Source organism: Polypterus senegalus, chromosome 8, assembly GCF_016835505.1.
Source record: "Polypterus senegalus isolate Bchr_013 chromosome 8, ASM1683550v1, whole genome shotgun sequence".
NCBI classification, from domain to species: Eukaryota; Metazoa; Chordata; class Cladistia; order Polypteriformes; family Polypteridae; genus Polypterus; species Polypterus senegalus.
The window spans coordinates 90,808,905-90,827,606 of record NC_053161.1 but is presented as its reverse complement, the minus strand read 5'-3'; the positions used below and the strand labels follow the sequence as shown (position 1 = coordinate 90,827,606).

The 18,702-nt window shown below is 38.3% G+C and overlaps 1 protein-coding gene across 5 annotated transcripts in view; it reads right to left on the bottom strand.

Annotated features, from left to right (window-relative positions):
* Positions 1 to 18,702, bottom strand: part of impdh1a (IMP (inosine 5'-monophosphate) dehydrogenase 1a) — a 181,640-nt gene that overhangs the window by 34,409 nt on the left and 128,529 nt on the right. For all 5 annotated transcript variants that reach the window (XM_039761441.1, XM_039761442.1, XM_039761444.1 and 2 more), the window contains exons 10-14: positions 17,645 to 17,735; positions 17,222 to 17,317; positions 15,916 to 16,059; positions 5,023 to 5,167; positions 430 to 573 (exon numbers count right to left, since the gene is read on the bottom strand). In XM_039761441.1, coding sequence (XP_039617375.1) covers positions 430 to 573; positions 5,023 to 5,167; positions 15,916 to 16,059; positions 17,222 to 17,317; positions 17,645 to 17,735 — 620 coding nt within the window. The remainder of the gene's footprint in view (positions 1 to 429; positions 574 to 5,022; positions 5,168 to 15,915; positions 16,060 to 17,221; positions 17,318 to 17,644; positions 17,736 to 18,702) is intronic.

Here is an 18,702-nt window from a genome sequence, read left to right as displayed (position 1 = left end):
AATTAAGGCTTATGAAATGCTCTTATGTCTGTTTATAATTAGAATAACACCCATTTTAAAAATTTTAACAAAAAATTTGCAACTGCTTTTTCATTTCTTTAGCAAGTTTACCTGCACTGCAAGTATTAAATATTAGTAAAGTAAGGACTACCCTTATAAAACTAAAACTTAATCAGTCACGTTAACCTCACTATTAATATCACTCTAGATATAGATAACTAGAGAGGAATGAAATAATAAATTGACAATGGGACTCCTCAGATGCTCACAGTAAAAGTTGAAACATGTTATTTCACAAAACACTAACTTTTATCATAGATATACACAACAGTAAAAAATACAGCACATTTAGAATCTCTAGTACTACTCAAAACCTCATCTTCTTGCTATATGCGATGGATGTTTACAGACAATTATTTTAACACTCACCGCAGAATAGAAAGGCTTTTGGCTCCAATGTCTTGACAACCATGCTGAATTCCAGCAATCAGGTAAGGAACAAATTTGTGAATAGATCCTTTGTCCTGAACTGATCCTGAAACCCCCTGGGCAACTTTTACCTTGTCCCCTTCACTGTGTAACAAAAGAAAAAAAACATCATTTATCTGAGCAGTGCCAAGAGAATCCAAGAAAGACGTGAAGTTTATTCTTGAGGTTGCTACAGTATAAAAGTAGGATATTTGGCTGGGGTTTATCAAATTCATCAGTTTATTTACAAGCTAGAATGCTTTACTACAATTCACAATCCAGAGTGCTGCAAAAAATCAGTCCACTAAATCAGATTGCACGAAAGGATGAAGCTGCTAATTTTAACTTGCATTTGTGTATACAAGTGTTTTTCTCGGTATCGAGAAAATTGGTACAACACTCATGTATGACTGCAAGTAGGCAAATTACTCCAAAAGGCACAATAATAAATGAGGAAAATTCTTTCATGTTCTAATCTTATTTAAACAAAGAACAAAAACACACAGGCTTGTGTTTTTGCAACTTCGATCCTATTATGAAGTTAGTTCAAAAACAGATTTGTGCTTGCTTTGCACGTGTAATGCTACATATCATATTAGGTCTAATCATTTTAACTTGCATTATCACCCATTTGTGACAGGAGATGAAAAGACAACATGATTAATAGCTTTTAAATAGAGGCCCAACAGCCATGATTAATGCATGGAGGCTTCACATTCATTCTTTGTTTGCAAGAAGTACTTCTACAGATTCCCTCAGTCCAGGCATCAGTCTATTTTATTACCGGTATATATAGTTCAGTGCCGTGGGTGGGACTTGTGCATCCACAGTTATGTATATAGGACTGCGGAATTTGGGAGGACTGCGCTAACAACATTTGTAGGAAATAAACATCAAAGCAAGATTCAGGTGAAGTGGCTGTTTGGCATGTCAACACCAGTGCTGACATGAGTTGGTCCATTGGTTTATAAGAAGCCAAAAACAAGGCACCTATCCGTATTAATACAAATTTGTACTGTGTTAACAGACACGTGCAATCAGCGAAACACACAGTTAACAGGTCAGTCAGAACAACATGCTTCAGTGCTAAATATGAATCTGCAAGCACTAAATATGTGTGTCATTCGTTTAGCTTTTGAAGGCAAACTAATGTTCATTTCTATAAACCATAAGTAGGACTGGATGAAAAAAATGATGAAGATAATTATCGCAAAATTACTTTTCCTTGATGGAAATGTAAGAAATGGTCAATGGAAAGTCATTAAAACTTATTCCATCCATGTTTTGACAGACAACACAAAAGGCCAATGACAATGAGCAATACAACCAAATGTGTGGCAGGAAAAGTGTTAAAAGCCACATTAGGTTAAATTGATGCACACAGTACTGAATGCAGTAGCAGCTGGCATCAGCACACATGTTAATGTTTGGGCTGCAGCAGACATGCACTAACCTGTGCTTGTAAAATACACTCAAAACACTCTCACTTACAAAATGCATTTTCCTTGCACACTGACTTTTGGCAGTAATCTAACTTTATAGTGTGGGCCAGTACATCAGAAGTGGGAGCTACATAAAAAAATAAAATAATGACAGAAAATGTTAACGAAATCTTGGGGAAAAAATCTGCAATACCGAAGAAAGCACTCGAACAGACACAGCCAAAGGGTCAAAAGATGATGACATTGTTGAAAAACAGGGTCCAAGGAAATTGGTAGGGTGGAGATATTTTGGCTATTTAATGTACGACAAGAAGCAGAGTAGCATGCACTGCAAATTGTGTCGAAAGCACGTTCCCACAAAGATGGGTTATACCATTAATCATTTTTTGTCCTTGGAGTTAGAAGTCTGCACAGAACTGATATATTTTTAAACCAGCACTCAGCCGCTCCCACAGTACACCATCCTGCACCCACCCAATCTCACATACACTTGCCTTTATCTGTCCTGCTCATGCCTGCAGAAAAAAATTGCTTCCATTAAGGAAAAAAAAGTCATGTATTGTTGATGGGTCTCTTTAACATGAGGAGGAGCCTGAAGGTTTTCCCTCTTTGGCCCAGTTGTCCATTTTACTTGTTTTAACAACGATTCTGCTTCATTAGTATTTAATACATACAGTGCATCTGGAAAGTATTCACAGCGCATCACTTTTTCCACATTTTGTTATGTTACAGCCTTATTCCAAAATGGATTAAATTCATTTTTTCCTCAGAATTCTACACACAACACCCCATAATGACAACGTGAAAAAAGTTTACTTAAGGTTTTTGCAAATGAATTAAAAATAAAAAAACTGAGAAATCAAATGTACGTAAGTATTCACAGCCGTTGCCATGAAGCTCAAAATTGAGCTCAGGTGCATCCTGTTTCCCCTGGTCATCCTTGAGATGTTTCTGCAGCTTAACTGGAGTCCACCTGTGGTAAACTCAGTTGATTGGACATGATTTGGAAAGGCACACACCTGTCTATATAAGGTCCCACAGTTGACATTTCATGTCAGAGCACAAACCAAGCATGAAGTCAAAGGAATTGTCTGTAGACCTCCGAGACAGGATTGTCTCAAGGCACAAAACTGGGGAAGTTTACAGAAAAATTTCTGCTACTTTGAAGGTCCCATTGAGCACAGTGGCCTCCATCATCCGTAAGTGGAAGAAGTTTGAAACCACCAGGACTCCTCCTAGAGCTGGCCGGCCATCTAAACTGAGCGATCGGGGAAGAAGGGCCTTAGACAGGGTGGTGACCAAGAACCTGATGGTCACTCTGTCAGAGCTCCAGAGGTCCTCTGTGGAGAGAGGAGAACCTTCCAGATTGCTGCGGCAATCCACCAATCAGGCATGTATGGTAGAGTGGCCAGACGGAAGCCACTCCTTAATAAAAGGCACATGGCAGCCCACCTGGAATTTGCCAAAAGGCACCTGAAAGACTCACAGACCATGAGAAACAAAACTCTGGTCTGATGAGACAAAGATTGAACACTTTGGTGTGAATGCCAGGCGTTGCGTTTGGAGGAAACCAGGTACTGCTCATCACCAGGCCAATACCATCCCTACAGTGAAGCATGGTGGTGGCAGCATCATGCTGTGGGGATGTTTTTCAGCGGCAGGAACTGGGAGACTAGTCAGGATAAAGGGAAAGATGACTGCAGCAATGTACACAGACATCCTGGATGAAAACCTGCTCCAGAGAGGGCTCTTGACCTCAGACTGTGGCAATGGTTCGTCTTTCAGCAGGACAATGACCCTAAGCAGACAGCCAAGATATCAAAGGAGTGGCTTCAGGACAACTCTGGGAATGTCCTCGAGTGGCCCAGCCAGAGCCCAGACTTGAATCCGATTGAACATCTCTGGAGAGATCTTAAAATGATTGTGCACCGACGCTTCCCATCCAACCTGATGGAGCTTGAGAGGTGCTGCAAAGAGGAATGGGCAAAACTGGTCAAGGATAGGTGTGCCAAGCTTGTGGTATCATATTCAAAAACACTTGAGGCTGTAATTGCTGCCAAAGGTGCATTGACAGAGTATTGAGCAAAGGCTGTGAATACTTATGTACATGTGATTTCTAAGTTTTTTTTATTTCTAATAAATTTGCAAAAACCTCAAGTAAACATTTTTCATGTTGTCATTAAGGGGTGTTGTGTGTAGAATTCTGATGAAAAAAATGAATTTAATCCATTTTGGAATAAGGCTGTAACATAACAAAATGTGGAAAAAGTGATACGCTGTGAATACTTTCCGGATGCACTGTATCTTCTGATGAGACTTAAATGATTTCTGAGCACAAGTTCACACACCTTTTCACAAAATGAATAATAAAAAGCACTGCAAGCAACATGTCTTGTTAAACTTTTGTAAATAGACAACCAATTACAATTCTATATTGAAATAAACTACGATTTATGTTAATTGCTATTCATTCCACAAAAATGTGGAACAGACTCAGAAGGCAGGTGTTGTCTATGTACAAGTTATACATACAAGTTTAAGATTAAAAAACACACTTTTCTAGTTGGCATATTACTGGTAGTTCAAATCTCCACTCTTAACTTTCTCACAGTGCTTTGTGTTTATCAGTACAACCACATTATAAAGTACAGTGAAATTACAGCAATATCCTTGTCTGCTTGCAAGTTCTGAGATGAAAGAGGGCGTTATTAGCACCTGACCAGTGAACTTAACCGTTTTTATTGATTTAGTGCAATTACATTAGATCACAGTTATTACAAATTATTACAAATCTATTCTCGTTCATGTGCCTTTGCAATCCTCTTAAATGAAAGGTATAGAAACAGAAGCTTTGGGATGAGAAATATTGCTACTTTTTTTAGAGTATGTGGATAAGAGTTGGTGATGAACAGTTTGTTGACATGTACTTTCAGTAATACCAGATTCTAAATCATTTCTCGCATCTTTGAACGGTTTCATGAAGAGACCACAGTTGTATCTCCTTATTTATGTAGCCAATTGTCAAATTGCTGCATTAATATAATGTATGGTAGAAGATATGAAAGCGGCTTTCTCAAAGTTTTGGTCCATCAGTTGCGATTTGGTACCTCACCTGAAATATCTTTTCTGACTGCTACTGTTTTTCTCCATAGCATCAAGGGATCCCATTCCACGGTATTTTTTCAAGCGAACTCCATCAGAGAAGAAGTACTCTCCCGGAGCCTCTGTTGTTGCAGCCAATAAGGAGCCCATCATTGGTGTGGGGATTGTTTGGAGAAAAAAAGCAATCATATTGTTTAAAAAAAAGAAACATGGTAAACAAAAAAAGAAAAACACTTTATACAACAAACATGGTTAGAAATAGATGAGTTTGTATAAAGTAAAAAAAAGCAAAATAAATATCAAAAAGGTAAGACAGATGGACCGACCAAAAATATCAGAAAGTCTGTATTTCAAACAGCAACTGCAACCCTACTGCAGTTTAAAACATCACAGATAAATGAAACATGCTATTGCAATCTCTCTATTATATGAAAAAAAAATCCAGTGGCAAGAGAGATTTTTTTCAAGTCCTGCGAGATGAAAAAATCTCATGTTAAAAGTTTCAAGTCCTTTTGACATGAGATTTTTTTCAAGTCATGCCCTCCTTTCAACCATATTCAAACATGCACACAGTCCACTCACATCTCATTCATGTGAATGCTTTTAATAGACACATTTCCTGCTCACTCAGCTCTTTTAAATTTTTACATTTTCCTCACTTTAAGTTCCCAATGAAAGAAGACGTGTTATGTCCAAATCTTATTGATGAACTTTATCCTGAAGGGATATCAACAGAAGAAATGAGTACACGGGCAATCCTAGCACCAAGAAACGATGAAGTCAAACGAATGAATGTGAAAATCGGTTACAAGGCAAATTGGTTAAATGTGAATCAATAATACTAAGCTGAAACAGTTGGTGGTGATCGTGCGGAAGATGAAAACAACAACTTACAATATTCAGAAGAATAACCACAACCGTTAAGACAGTCCGGTCTTCCACCGCCCGAATTACAGTTGAAGGAAAGATCTATCCATGAATGGTAATGTAGTACATCTTCCCCAGATAACATGAGACAACAAAGGAGATCTTGTTATGTCATTCATATTAAAACGTTAACCATTTCCCGTTAGAACAGCTTTTGCAAAAACAATGAACAAATCACAGAGACAAACATTCAAAAAAGACGGTTTATTTATTAGAGAGAAATAAACAAAATTCTCTCATGGGCAGTTATATTTTGCGTTGTCAGGATGTAAGTCCAAACACAGAATAAAAATTCAATGCGATATTGATTAATTCAAAAAGTATCTGCGTGTTAATTTCAAAGCCAAACAGAACGAAATCGTATAACACAACAAAAAACTCTAACACAACATGAAACATAACTTACTTTCAAATTATTACGTTTTACTATTTTTAATATGGTTAATTACTCACTGTAATGTAAAATAGTTCTAATATGCATATGTAACAATTCCCATGAAAATAACAATCTGTTTAAATTGTACATCTGCATCACCATACGCGAGCGGGAGAGCTGCAAAGTGGCTTGCGCATAGCGCCAGCCCAGGTGTTGGCGAGCAAAGTGAGCAGGGAGGCAAAGCCCCATAGCAAATCTAAATAGCACACAGATGTGCACACTGGTGAGATGGATACTTGTTTGAATTTCCTGAATTATGGTATTTATGCAACTGGTATGTTATTTGTGTTGTTCCTTGTACAGATCTATGCTCTCTGTTCCTAAATGGCAGTGTCAGGCAAGCTTGTGATGGGATGGGTAATTACTGATATCATCAAAAAGACGAATGATCTACTAATTTAACATTTTTCAATTTTTGGTGCTGAAGACAGCATTGCACCTTACACTATGGTTTTTATAATCCTCCGTTCAACATCTTCAATGAACAGTAGACTGTGACACTTTTATCCTGTCATTGTGGAGCCTCATAATGATTCCAGCAACTGTCATTTTACAATTTTTCATCAGTTTTAATGATTATTCCGTCACTTGTGCATCAGTATATCTTTTTCAAGATATTTCCAAATGCTGATTCTGCTACACTGTACACGATTAAATTATTCTTTCACCTTAGTATGTGGATTTCTTGAGCTGCTTTCATAGATTGTTCTCTAATCTTCATGTTGATTTATGGGTACTGACTGAAGACTGACAAAAAAAGGAACAGTAAGAACTACACTATACTACATATTCCATCCTTCTACATCTGTTGTAAAAACAATCCACACAGCATGAAACACATAGTAGCCAAATTTTTATACTACTCATGCCAATACTCATGTTTTGAGACCTGTACTGAGATTTACTCCACAATCGCTGGTTAAATTTGAATTGTTTAATACTCAATCCATCAGCAATAAATTCACACTGATTGAAGAACACATCAGGGAGAAGGGACTTGACTTCATGTGTCTAACAGAAACCTGGCACCAGTCAGAGGCTTACTCTGCCTTAAATGAAGCGTGTCCATCTGGCTACAGTTATTTGGAAGCAGCTCGCAGCACTGGGCGTGGTGGTGGTTTAGCCATGATATATTGTCAGGTAATGGGGGTGTCCCCTATTTTGTTACATGTAACATCTTCCTGCGAGTGTCTTGCATTTAAATGCAAGCCCCCTTTTCCCATGACTGTTCTTCTTATCTATCGATCTCCAAAACCCAACTCTGCTTTTATTCCAGAAATGACTGATCTTCTCACAACACTGTGCGTGGCGCCACCTCTGCCAACATCATAATCCTGGGAGATATAAATATTCATATTGATAATCCTAAAGGTTATCTCACTGTTGATTTTCTTGAGTTGTTAGATTCCCTCAACTTACAACAATATGTTGATGTCCCCACACACTCTAGGGGTCATACACTTGACTTGGTTATTTCAAACTTTGCTTTAATTAGTAATTTACAGGTTTATGATCTTGGTATTTCAGACCACAAAGTAGTGTCAATGGAGCTACCCTTTTTCTCCCCTCGTACCAAACCAAAACGGCAGATTCATTTTAGAAATTTGAAGAACATCAATGTGGATGCCTTGGCCCTGGACCTTAAACTTCTTTCTACTGATCTTACCAGTTCCAGCTCTGTTGCTGACCTCGTGGATCTCTACAACCAGTCTCTGAGCAGTCTCCTTGATTTTCATGCCCCTTTAACGTCTAGGTCCGTCTCATTTTCGCGCTCAGCACCATGGTACACCTGCGAGCTGCGAAAAATTAAGGCGGCTGGGCGTGTCCTTGAGCGGTGGCTCAAGGCTTCTGGGTTGACTGTTCACAAAACAGGCCTAAAGGGAACATAGGAGGGCGTATGCAGAAGCTTTGAAGGTTGCATGGTCGAGATTCTATTCTACCATCATTACAAATAGCTCCAGGGATCCAAAAAAACTTTTTTCTACTATAAATCATCTTCTTAAACCTCCTTCATGTGCTCATTCTGAGGCCACTGATGAGAGGTGTAATCTGCATATCAATTTTTTCAGACAAAAGGTTTATAACATTCGCTTAAACCTCTCTACCATGGATATTCTGTTATCCTCAACTGTCGATCCGCTGCCTGAGACTGTCCAGCCCCTTTGCTCCTTCTCTGTTGCCACACGGGAAGAGGTGGAGGACGTCATCAGGAAAATGAAACTGTCTACCAGTTCCCTGGACCCTTTTCCATCAGCCTTGCTGAAGGCCAACATTTCTGCTATTTCTACACTTATCACCAGGATTAAAAACCAATCCCTTTTGGTTGGCCATATTCCTTCAGCACTAAAAACTGCTGTCATCAGACCTCTACTAAAAAAAACCCACCCTGGATCCTGAAGTTCTGTCTAACTATAGACCCATCTCTAATCTTCCATTTCTTTCTAAAGTTCTGGAAAAAATAGTTGCAGTACAACTTCTTGATCATCTCAAACTGAATAACCTGTTTGAAAAGTTTCAGTCTGGTTTTAAGCCTGGCCATAGCACGAAACAGCCCTGGTCAGGGTCACAAATGACCTTCTGATGTCAGCAGATACTGGTTCTCCTTCTTTACTCATTCTCCTTGACCTGACAGCTGCTTTTGATACAATTGATCATAATATTCTTCTTCACCGTCTGCAATACACCATTGGACTTTCAGGAACTGCTCAACATTGGTTTACATCTTAATTGACTGGTAGAACTGAGTATGTCGCACTTGGCAGCGCAAAATCTCACACCCATAATGTTACCTGTGGTGTTCCACAGGGCTCTGTGTTGGGCCCCATCCTTTTCATCATTTATATGCTCCCCCTTGGAAGTGTCATTAGCAGACATGTTTTTTCTTTTCATTGTTATGCCAATGACACTCAGCTTTATCTTAGGACTACTCCCACCTCCTCTACTGCTCCTCTGCCAACATCTACACTGACTATTTGTTTGGCGGAAATAGAGGCATGGATAAGGCTCAACTTCCTTCAGCTAAACAGATCTAAAACAGAAGCCATTTTAGTTGGCACACCACACCAGCTTCGTTCCACTACCATCACCAGTATCACTTTTTCTGGAAAAAAGATACCTCTTTCTACATTTGTTACAAACTTGGGTGTTAAAATGGATTCTCAAATAACTTTTGACACCCACATTAAACATCTCTGTAAGTCATCTTTTCACCATCTCAGGAACATTGCTAAACTCCATCCAACAATTACCCTGGCAGATGCAGAGAGGCTTGTCCATGCCTTTGTCTCGTCCAGGCTGGATTACTGTAATGCGCTCCTCATTGGGATTCCTGGCAAGAGTATCCAGAGACTCCAGTACATTCAGAACAGCGCTGCCAGGATCCTGATGAGGGTGCAAAAGCATAACCACATCACTCCTATCTTGAAAACCCTTCACTGGCTCCATGTACCACTTAGAATTGAGTACAAGGTTTCCCTCCTTACCCATCAGTGCATTTATGGATCTGCTCCCCTGTATTTACAGGAACTCCTTATCCCTCATACTTCCTCACGCACCCTCCGCTCTGTGCATACCAAAACTCTTCAAGTTCCCAGAACTAAACTTAGCAGTATGGGTGATAGAGCCTTTTCTTCGGCGGCGCCAAGGCTGTGGAATTCCCTCCCCGACTACTTGAGAGCCCCACAGTCGATCGATTCCTTCAAACGAAACCTAAAAACTTATCTTTTTAGAAAGGCTTTTGTTAAATTATTTCTATAGATTTTTTGTTTGTTAATTTTATTCTTATTTTGTAGCACTTTGAGATTGTTAAATATAAAGCGCGATATAAATAAAATCTATTATTATTATTATTAAGTTTACTTAGTATAAAAACTTTTTGCTCAATAAACCTTAACAGCTTAAAAGATGTAGATGTAGATCCCACATAACTGTTTTATCCCAGATTAGGTCTCCCATGCAGCACTGCCTATTTAAACATAAGGAGTTCAATTACTTTTAAGTTATTGCTTTTCCAGGTAAAAATAAAAGATTAATGAAATTCTAAAAGCATACACTATTGACCACACCAAAATTATCAGGTATTATTGGCATAAACCCTCTTTGGACAGTATTAGTATGACACCAGGGGGTGGGGTAAAGTACTTTTTTAATAGGAGGACCTCTGTTCTTTTAATTCTGTCCAAATTGCTCACGTCAGTAATTTTTCACAGGTTGCACATTCATGCCTCAGTAAAAACTTACCTTATGTAAGAATTCATTAAAAAATACAATTTGACATCTCAATAAAATTCTACCATTTTAGCAATTCAAGTTGGACTAAAGTTACAGAGATCCTATGGTAATAATTATTTCATCCTGTGCCTGAAGTAGGAGTAAGAACTGTTGGTGTACTTTTTTCTGGGTACATTGAAAAATTGGGGGTGATAGATCCCCATGGAGCTCTGTCAGCACAATGATATACACAATTTGCATAGAAAAGCGAGTGGTGCGGGGCCATCCCTTCTTGTAGGTGCGAACAGACACATTGTTCCACTAAAACAGGGGTACTAATATGGTCTGAATTGATGGTACGCATCTAATATACATGCTACAATGGCGGCGAGCTAGTGAAGCTAAGGAAGCAGCCACACAAACCACCGCTTCCAAGTATTTTCTCCTCAAATGTGAGGTCACTGGCAAACAAACTGGACGAGTGGAAGCCGCGCATTGCAACAAAAAAGACTGCTGCATCCTGTTGATCACAGAGACGTGGCTTAATCCACTCATACCGGACACAGCAATCGAGATAGCAGGCTACACAGCACACCAGCAAGACAGGACAATGAGCTCCGGTAAGAAAAAATGGGGGGCTGTGCATTTATGTGAACAATAGCTGGAGCACAACTTCCACCAAAGTCACCAGACACTGCTCTCCAGACGTGGAGTTTATGACAATTAAATGCAGACCCATATACCTCCCCGGTGAATTCAACGCCATACTTCTAACTGCTAGCACACTTTGGCCAGTCTGATCACACGTCCTTGCATCTGATCCCTGCATATACAGCCCTCAGGAGACAAGCTCCCACTATGACCAGGAATGTTACCGTATGGCCTACGGAGGCCTCCCAAAAGGTGCAAGACTGCTTCCAGAGAACCGATTGGGAGGTTTTTGATCATCAAGATTTGGAGAACCACACTACGGCAGTCCTGGATTACATCAGGTTCTGCACGGACGTCACCACGGACAGACACATAAGGATTTACCCTAACAGGAAGCCCTGGATAACGAGGGGTGTCCAGAGTCTGCTGAAAGCTAGGACTACTGCTTTCAGGTCTGGGGATGGGGCTCTTTACAGTGTAGCCAGAGCAAACCTGAAGAGAGGCATCCGAGAGGCCAAGGCAGCATACAGAAGGAGGATAGAGGACCACCTGAGGAGCAACACCAGGCAGGTGTGGCAAGGTGTCCAGCACACCACCGGCTACAAATCCAGCAAACTCCTCTGCCGCTGAGGGAGACGCTTCTCTGGCAGAGGAGCTGAACATCTTCTTTGCCCGCTTTGAGGCGACACCAACAGCAGCTCCATCACAGCCACCTGTTAACAACAGCAACATACTCATGGTGGAAGAGTGTGAGGTGAGGCGGGTGATGAGGAAGGTGAACCCGAGGAAGGCTGCAGGTCCTGACGGTGTGGCTGGACGGGTGCTGAAAGACTGTACAGATCAACTGTCCGGAATCTTCATTAGGATTTTCAACCAGTCCCTGTCCCAGGCTACTGTCCCATCCTGCCTCAAGGGAGATTGTGATACAAAGTAAAGCACTGCCTGTAAATTATTGATTTGATATCACATCCTGGTATAAAAACTAATCCCATCTGAAAAGAGCTTAAAAATTAAAGAGGAACTCTGGTCATTACTACTCTACCCCACATCTTGGTGTAAAAACTAATCCTGTCTGAATAGGTCTTTTGCCTATTATTTCAGCAGTGTTTTTAGAGCTAGAAAAATTACCATCATTTCATTAATAATTTATTTTCCATAAATATCAGAATGCTACCTCACCCAGCTTATTTTTTAAACTTAATTTCAGTTTACTTAAAATTGTACAACTTTTCCCTCTAAATTAGTATTCTCTGTTAACTTGGTATAATTTGTATATGTGCTTGCCAATCATTAAAAAAAACTGTTTTAATATAAAGGACAACTTTGGAGACTGATTCATCTCCTGATCAACAAAACATTTCCAATATTCTTAATGAACAAGTTAAATATGCACTGATAATATTTTTTAAAACTACTCAATGAAATGGTCAGTGGCCCAGGTTAGCTCCACCCTCCCCAGTGGGCTCCAGAAGCCTCTTCAACCTGTAACCGTTGACAGTCACGTACCACTATGAGCTGGGCAAATGAAAACACAAGCATTCAGCATGGGGTTGGTGTAAAAAGTGTCAGTGCTTTTATCAAAACAAAATAGTACAGCCTCCTTCATCCAATAAATATATAATCCATAAAATTAGTGTCAAAGGTGGAGTTCTAAATATTCATATAAAGAATCCATTAAAACGAGCTTAAAATCCAAGGGAAAATACATTCTTCTAAAACCATGAGCCTCAGTGCTACTTTCTAAAATCCGATGTCTCCTGGCTTACCATCTTCTGGTTCTGCAGCATGAAGAGACATCCACCAGCTGGTGCAGACAACCCTCTGATCCAGCTCATGCCCCTGCTGCCAGTCTGTTTGTATGTACAGGGCGTTGTGCTAAGCTTTATTTCCTATGACTACCACTGCCATTCCTCAGCTTTGCAGAGGAGTCCTGCTGAAGTGGTTGGTCTCTCCTGCTCCCAGGCTGCTCAGCAGGAGCAACCCTCAGCAGCTCCTCTTGAGCATTGGCCACGCACTCCTTCCCCAAAGCTCACTTTCCTATCTGTCTGCTTCCCCTAAATTGCTGTAATGTTGTTCATTTAGAGATGCATCTTTCAATTAAAAATTTACAGTGTGATGTGTACCAAAAAATGGGCATTCATGCTTTCACCAGACTTTAGCAAAGTTCAGGGACTTGAATATCTTGCAATCACAGTATGTGAATTGAGTACAATTAGGGCCAGATTATCGAGGATGGGGGGTCCAGGGACTAGAGACAATTTTGGGGCCCTAGCTACATAAAATAATATGAGTGTACATTAACTTCAATGTCTCATAGACACACAGAGTAAAAGAAAATTAAGACTAAAGAGTTTTGACTTTAAAATGAATGCCAAAAATCTAGAGAAACACATATGGGCTTACTTTGTCATTATGATAAAATATGCTGTATCAAAGCTTATATCCTTAATTAGCCATTTCTGCACAAATTACAAATAACCAAGTAACCATCACAAACCAATGTTTGAAAAGTCAACTATAGAACCCCACTGACAATTCCTACAAAGCAGAAAAATCAAATAACATGCAGAATGGCCTATACACTAACATGGACAAATGCTTGCTTTTCAAAATTGTACCTTCCTGAATTTCTATGCAGCAAAATCCTTGATCAGATATCCTGTGTCATTGTAGATCCAAGCTTATTCTTCACTAGCCTGAACTTGGAGACAGATCATTGACCACTTGCAACTGTGGCCTGAAAAAGCCTGAAAGCAATGTCTGTATTTGGAAACATGTGCTGCAAGTTTGTTTTTGTTTTGTTTTTTCCCCCTCTAATACACTGTAAAAACTCAGGAACAGATGAAATGCCTTCAGTGCTTATGAATTCTCTGAACTGGAAAATTTGCTAATCATTGCGCCACCATGTTTCAAATAACAAAAAAGAGAGAACAGTAACCACAAACACAATTCAACAAATGACCATATATAAATGGACAAAATGCAACAAAATGTCCATATATAAGTACAGTGGTGTGAAAAACTATTTGCCCCCTTCCTAAATTTCTTATTCTTTTGCATGTTTGTCACACAAAATGTTTCTGATCATCAAACACATTTAACCATTAGTCAAATATAACACAAGTAAACACAAAATGCAGTTTTTAAATGATGGTTTTTATTATTTAGGGAGAAAAAAAATCCAAACCTACATGGCCCTGTGTGAAAAAGTAATTGCCCTCTTGTTAAAAAATAACCTGTGGTGTATCACACCCGAGTTCAATTTCCGTAGCTACCCCCAGGCCTGATTACTGCCACACCTGTTTCAATCAAGAAATCACTTAAATAGGAGCTGCCTGACACAGAGAAGTAGACCAAAAGCACCTCAAAAGCTAGACATCATGCCAAGATCCAAAGAAATTCAGGAACAAATGAGAACAGAAGTAATTGAGATCTATCAGTCTGGTAAAGGTTATAAAGCCATTTCTAAAGCTTTGGGACTCCAGCGAACCACAGTGAGAGCCATTATCCACAAATGGCAAAAACATGGAACAGTGGTGAACCTTCCCAGGAGTGGCCGGCCGACCAAAATTACCCCAAGAGTGCAGAGACGACTCATCCGAGAGGTCACAAAAGACCCCAGGACAACGTCTAAAGAACTGCAGGCCTCACTTGCCTCAATTAAGGTCAGTGTTCACGACTCCACCATAAGAAAGAGACTGGGTAAAAACAGCCTGCATGGCAGATTTCCAAGACGCAAACCACTGTTAAGCAAAAAGAACATTAGGGCTCGTCTCAATTTTGCTAAGAAACATCTCGATGATTGCCAAGACTTTTGGGAAAATACCTTGTGGACGGATGAGACAAAAGTTGAACTTTTTGGAAGGCAAATGTCCAGTTACATCTGGCGTAAAAGGAACACAGCATTTCAGAAAAAGAACATCATACCAACAGTAAAATATGGTGGTGGTAGTGTGATGGTCTGGGGTTGTTTTGCTGCTTCAGGACCTGGAAGGCTTGCTGTGATAGATAGAACCATGAATTCTACTGTCTACCAAAAATCCTGAAGGAGAATGTCCGCCATCTGTTCGTCAACTCAAGCTGAAGCGATGTTGGGTGCTGCAACAGGACAATGACCCAAAACACACCAGCAAATCCACCTCTGAATGGCTGAAGAAAAACAAAATGAAGACTTTGGAGTGGCCTAGTCAAAGTCCTGACCTGAATCCAATTGAGATGCTATGGCATGACCTTAAAAAGGCGGTTCATACTAGAAAACCCTCAAATAAAGCTGAATTACAACAATTCTGCAAAGATGAGTGGGCCAAAATTCCTCCAGAGCGCTGTAAAAGACTCATTGCAAGTTATCGCAAACGCTTTATCGCAGTTATTGCTGCTAAGGGTGGCCCAACCAGTTATTAGGTTCAGGGGGCAATTACTTTTTCACACAGGGCCATGTAGGTTTGGATTTTTTCTCCCTAAATAATAAAACCATCATTTAAAAACTGCATTTTGTGTTTACTTGTGTTATATTTGACTAATGGTTAAATGTGTTTGATGATCAGAAACATTTTGTGTGACAAACATACAAAATAATAAGAAATCAGGAAGGGGGCAAATAGTTTTTCACACCACTGTATGCCCAGAAAGGTATCCTCAGTATCACTTAAATCTGCAACAAAAGATTACTAAAAAGCTTACCGGTTGATGCCCCCAGAGAAAGTGCCTTGACAACGTGTCCTACAGTTTGAATTCCACCGTCGGCAATGACTGGAACGCCAAATCGTCGAGCGTATTCTGCAACTTTGTACACAGCTGTGCCCTGTGGCCGACCACATGCCATAACTGGAGATAAAAAAAAAGTATATATGCATACATTTTTGTAATCAACTTCATTTAAATAAAAATATCATTATTGGAAGATTTGGGTTATTTTATGGAGTTGGGCAACACTATTTTTTCAGGGGATACCAATTGACAGACGTTTCTGTATAATATAAATCAATATTCCCAATTAAGACCTCGACAAGCTTTTTTCTAAAATTAAAAACTAATTTCAATTTTGAAAAACTTAAACATATTAGTTATGCATTTATTTTTAAAACAGAATGAAACAGATCAAACACATCTTTCCAAAAATATTAAAAATACAATTTCAAACTCAATACTCTGTTGTACCCTTAGTATATGGAATAAGTGTCTGATATGATGTAGAAAGATGTTAAGACATGCATATTATATGTTATGTAAAGCTATTTAATCTATGAATAAGGGGTAGTGCCACGGGATGCGACATATACTGGTAAATAAGAACAGTACTGCTTCTTTATTAAGTTTTCCAGTTCAAAAAGGATTTAGTTTTTCATTCTTCCATTCATTTTGTCCAGCTGCATTTTCATAAAGAAAGTGTAAATATTTAAATTTTTGCCTTGTTTCTCTGCATACTATTTTTCCTACCATGTTTGAAATAATGTCAATATAATTATGTTATGTTATATAGTTCCAGAAATGAACAGAAAGCAGAGTTTGTACTTAATCTGAGGACAAAATAACTTGATAGTGTAATCTAGCACTGATTTATAGTCAAACACAAAGATAAGCCCTATGTGCTAATACAAAAAAAATGAATAACAGTAAACTTATCAGATCACAAACTAATTTTTTAATCAATTCGAATCAATCATTGGGCTCTGAATTGTTTTACAATTTTAAAAAAAAATCTGCTTTTGTGTTTTGTCTTTGTGCCTGGAGTTTCACTTTTTTATTATATAGTCCCACTGATAATTGACTTAAGAAGAAAACTGAGTTTATACTGAATCAGAAGATATAAAACAAAATGTACTGTCAGAGTAAAACATCAGTACATTACAGGTAAAAATACTGAGATAATAAAGTACAAAGACAATACTGTACATACAAAACAAAAACTAATGCAAATCTACTCAATTCATTTTTGGTGCAATATTCTGGAACAAAAAAATCAAAAAAATTATATAATTCTCATTACCTTCCTGAGTAATACATATAGAACCACAGCCCATTCCAACTCTTAGAGCATCTGCACCAGCATCAATTAAATTTTTAGCTTGAGCTGCTGTGACCACTGCATCAAAATGAAATAAAATGTTTTCAGACTTTAAAATGTGTGCACTGTTTGAAAATTGTAAAATATGATCAGCTAAGAAAAAAACATTGTTGAACAGTAACATTTTAATTTTAGCACAATGTAATATTTATAATATGCAACATAGAGGAATAGCGAACTCTAAGCCAGTATGTCGCTTCCAGACAAAACTATTAATAACAAAATCTTAAGTATGAATCTGTTAGAGAAGAAAATAATACACTACAATGAATAACTTAACATTATTCTAATAAATCTTGTATATCAATAGTGTGTTTCAGATTACAAGTAACACAGGGGACTCACCATTCCCTCCAATAACTTGAAGTTCTGGATATTTTTGTTTGATATAATGTATCATATTAATCTGGTAAACTGAATTACCCTGTGATGAGTCCTACAAAGACAGAACAGTCAAGAAAAATAAAAATGAATAGATAAATGTGCAAATATTACCTTTGCAAGTCACCAAAATGGTCATGAATTTTATGTCCAAATAAACAAATTATAAAATAGTAAAGTTTTTAGTTTAGAATTTCATAATAAACATTTGGATAATTAGAACTAATTGGAAGGAAACTGATTTAAAAGTGTGCCACAGATTTTACAAAGAAAAGAAGACAGACAAATTTAATGTACTGTAGCTCATAATAATAGGGAAAGCTGGACTTCACAATAGTAGGTGCTAATATAAAAGGGGCATTAGTGATAAATCATCAATCTGTATCAATTAACAAAACTACAATAAATGTTGCAGATGCTTATTTTAAGCATTATCTGCATGTGAAATGTTCCTTTCTTTTATTATTATTGTGTAACTGCATTTCCGTCAAAAAAATTTAGATCTGCAAACAGTGAGAGAAAAATAACAGCAGAAAACCTCAAATCATCATGCTAATTATTAAGATAATGTAAAAATCAGGCAGATTAGTGTTTTGTATATTTTTTCTTCCAGTGATATAAAAGTGTCATATGAATTTTATGCACAGACTTTTCAGTCAATGTCTCCAACAACACAATTTTTTTCCCCCCATTTCTGTTAAATATCCTGCATTAAAAAGCTAACTAAAAAGATTTCAATACGCAAGCTTTTCATGTCAACTCAGGTCCCCTTCTTCAGGCAAGATATAATACAAAGACTAGAATTCCTTGTTTTTATATAGACACTACTAGGACAGATACAGCATTGGAAAACCTTTAAGTGTGACATCTCAGATGTAAAAAATTAATAGACCTCTCCAGGCTAAGATTCATTTAGCAAGAGAGAAGAAAAATGCATACTCAAGATCTTTTGATTAGATAACTGTCCGACAAAGTCTTTGAAGTTTTTGATGAGTTTTTTCAAGAAATGTGGATCTGTAATT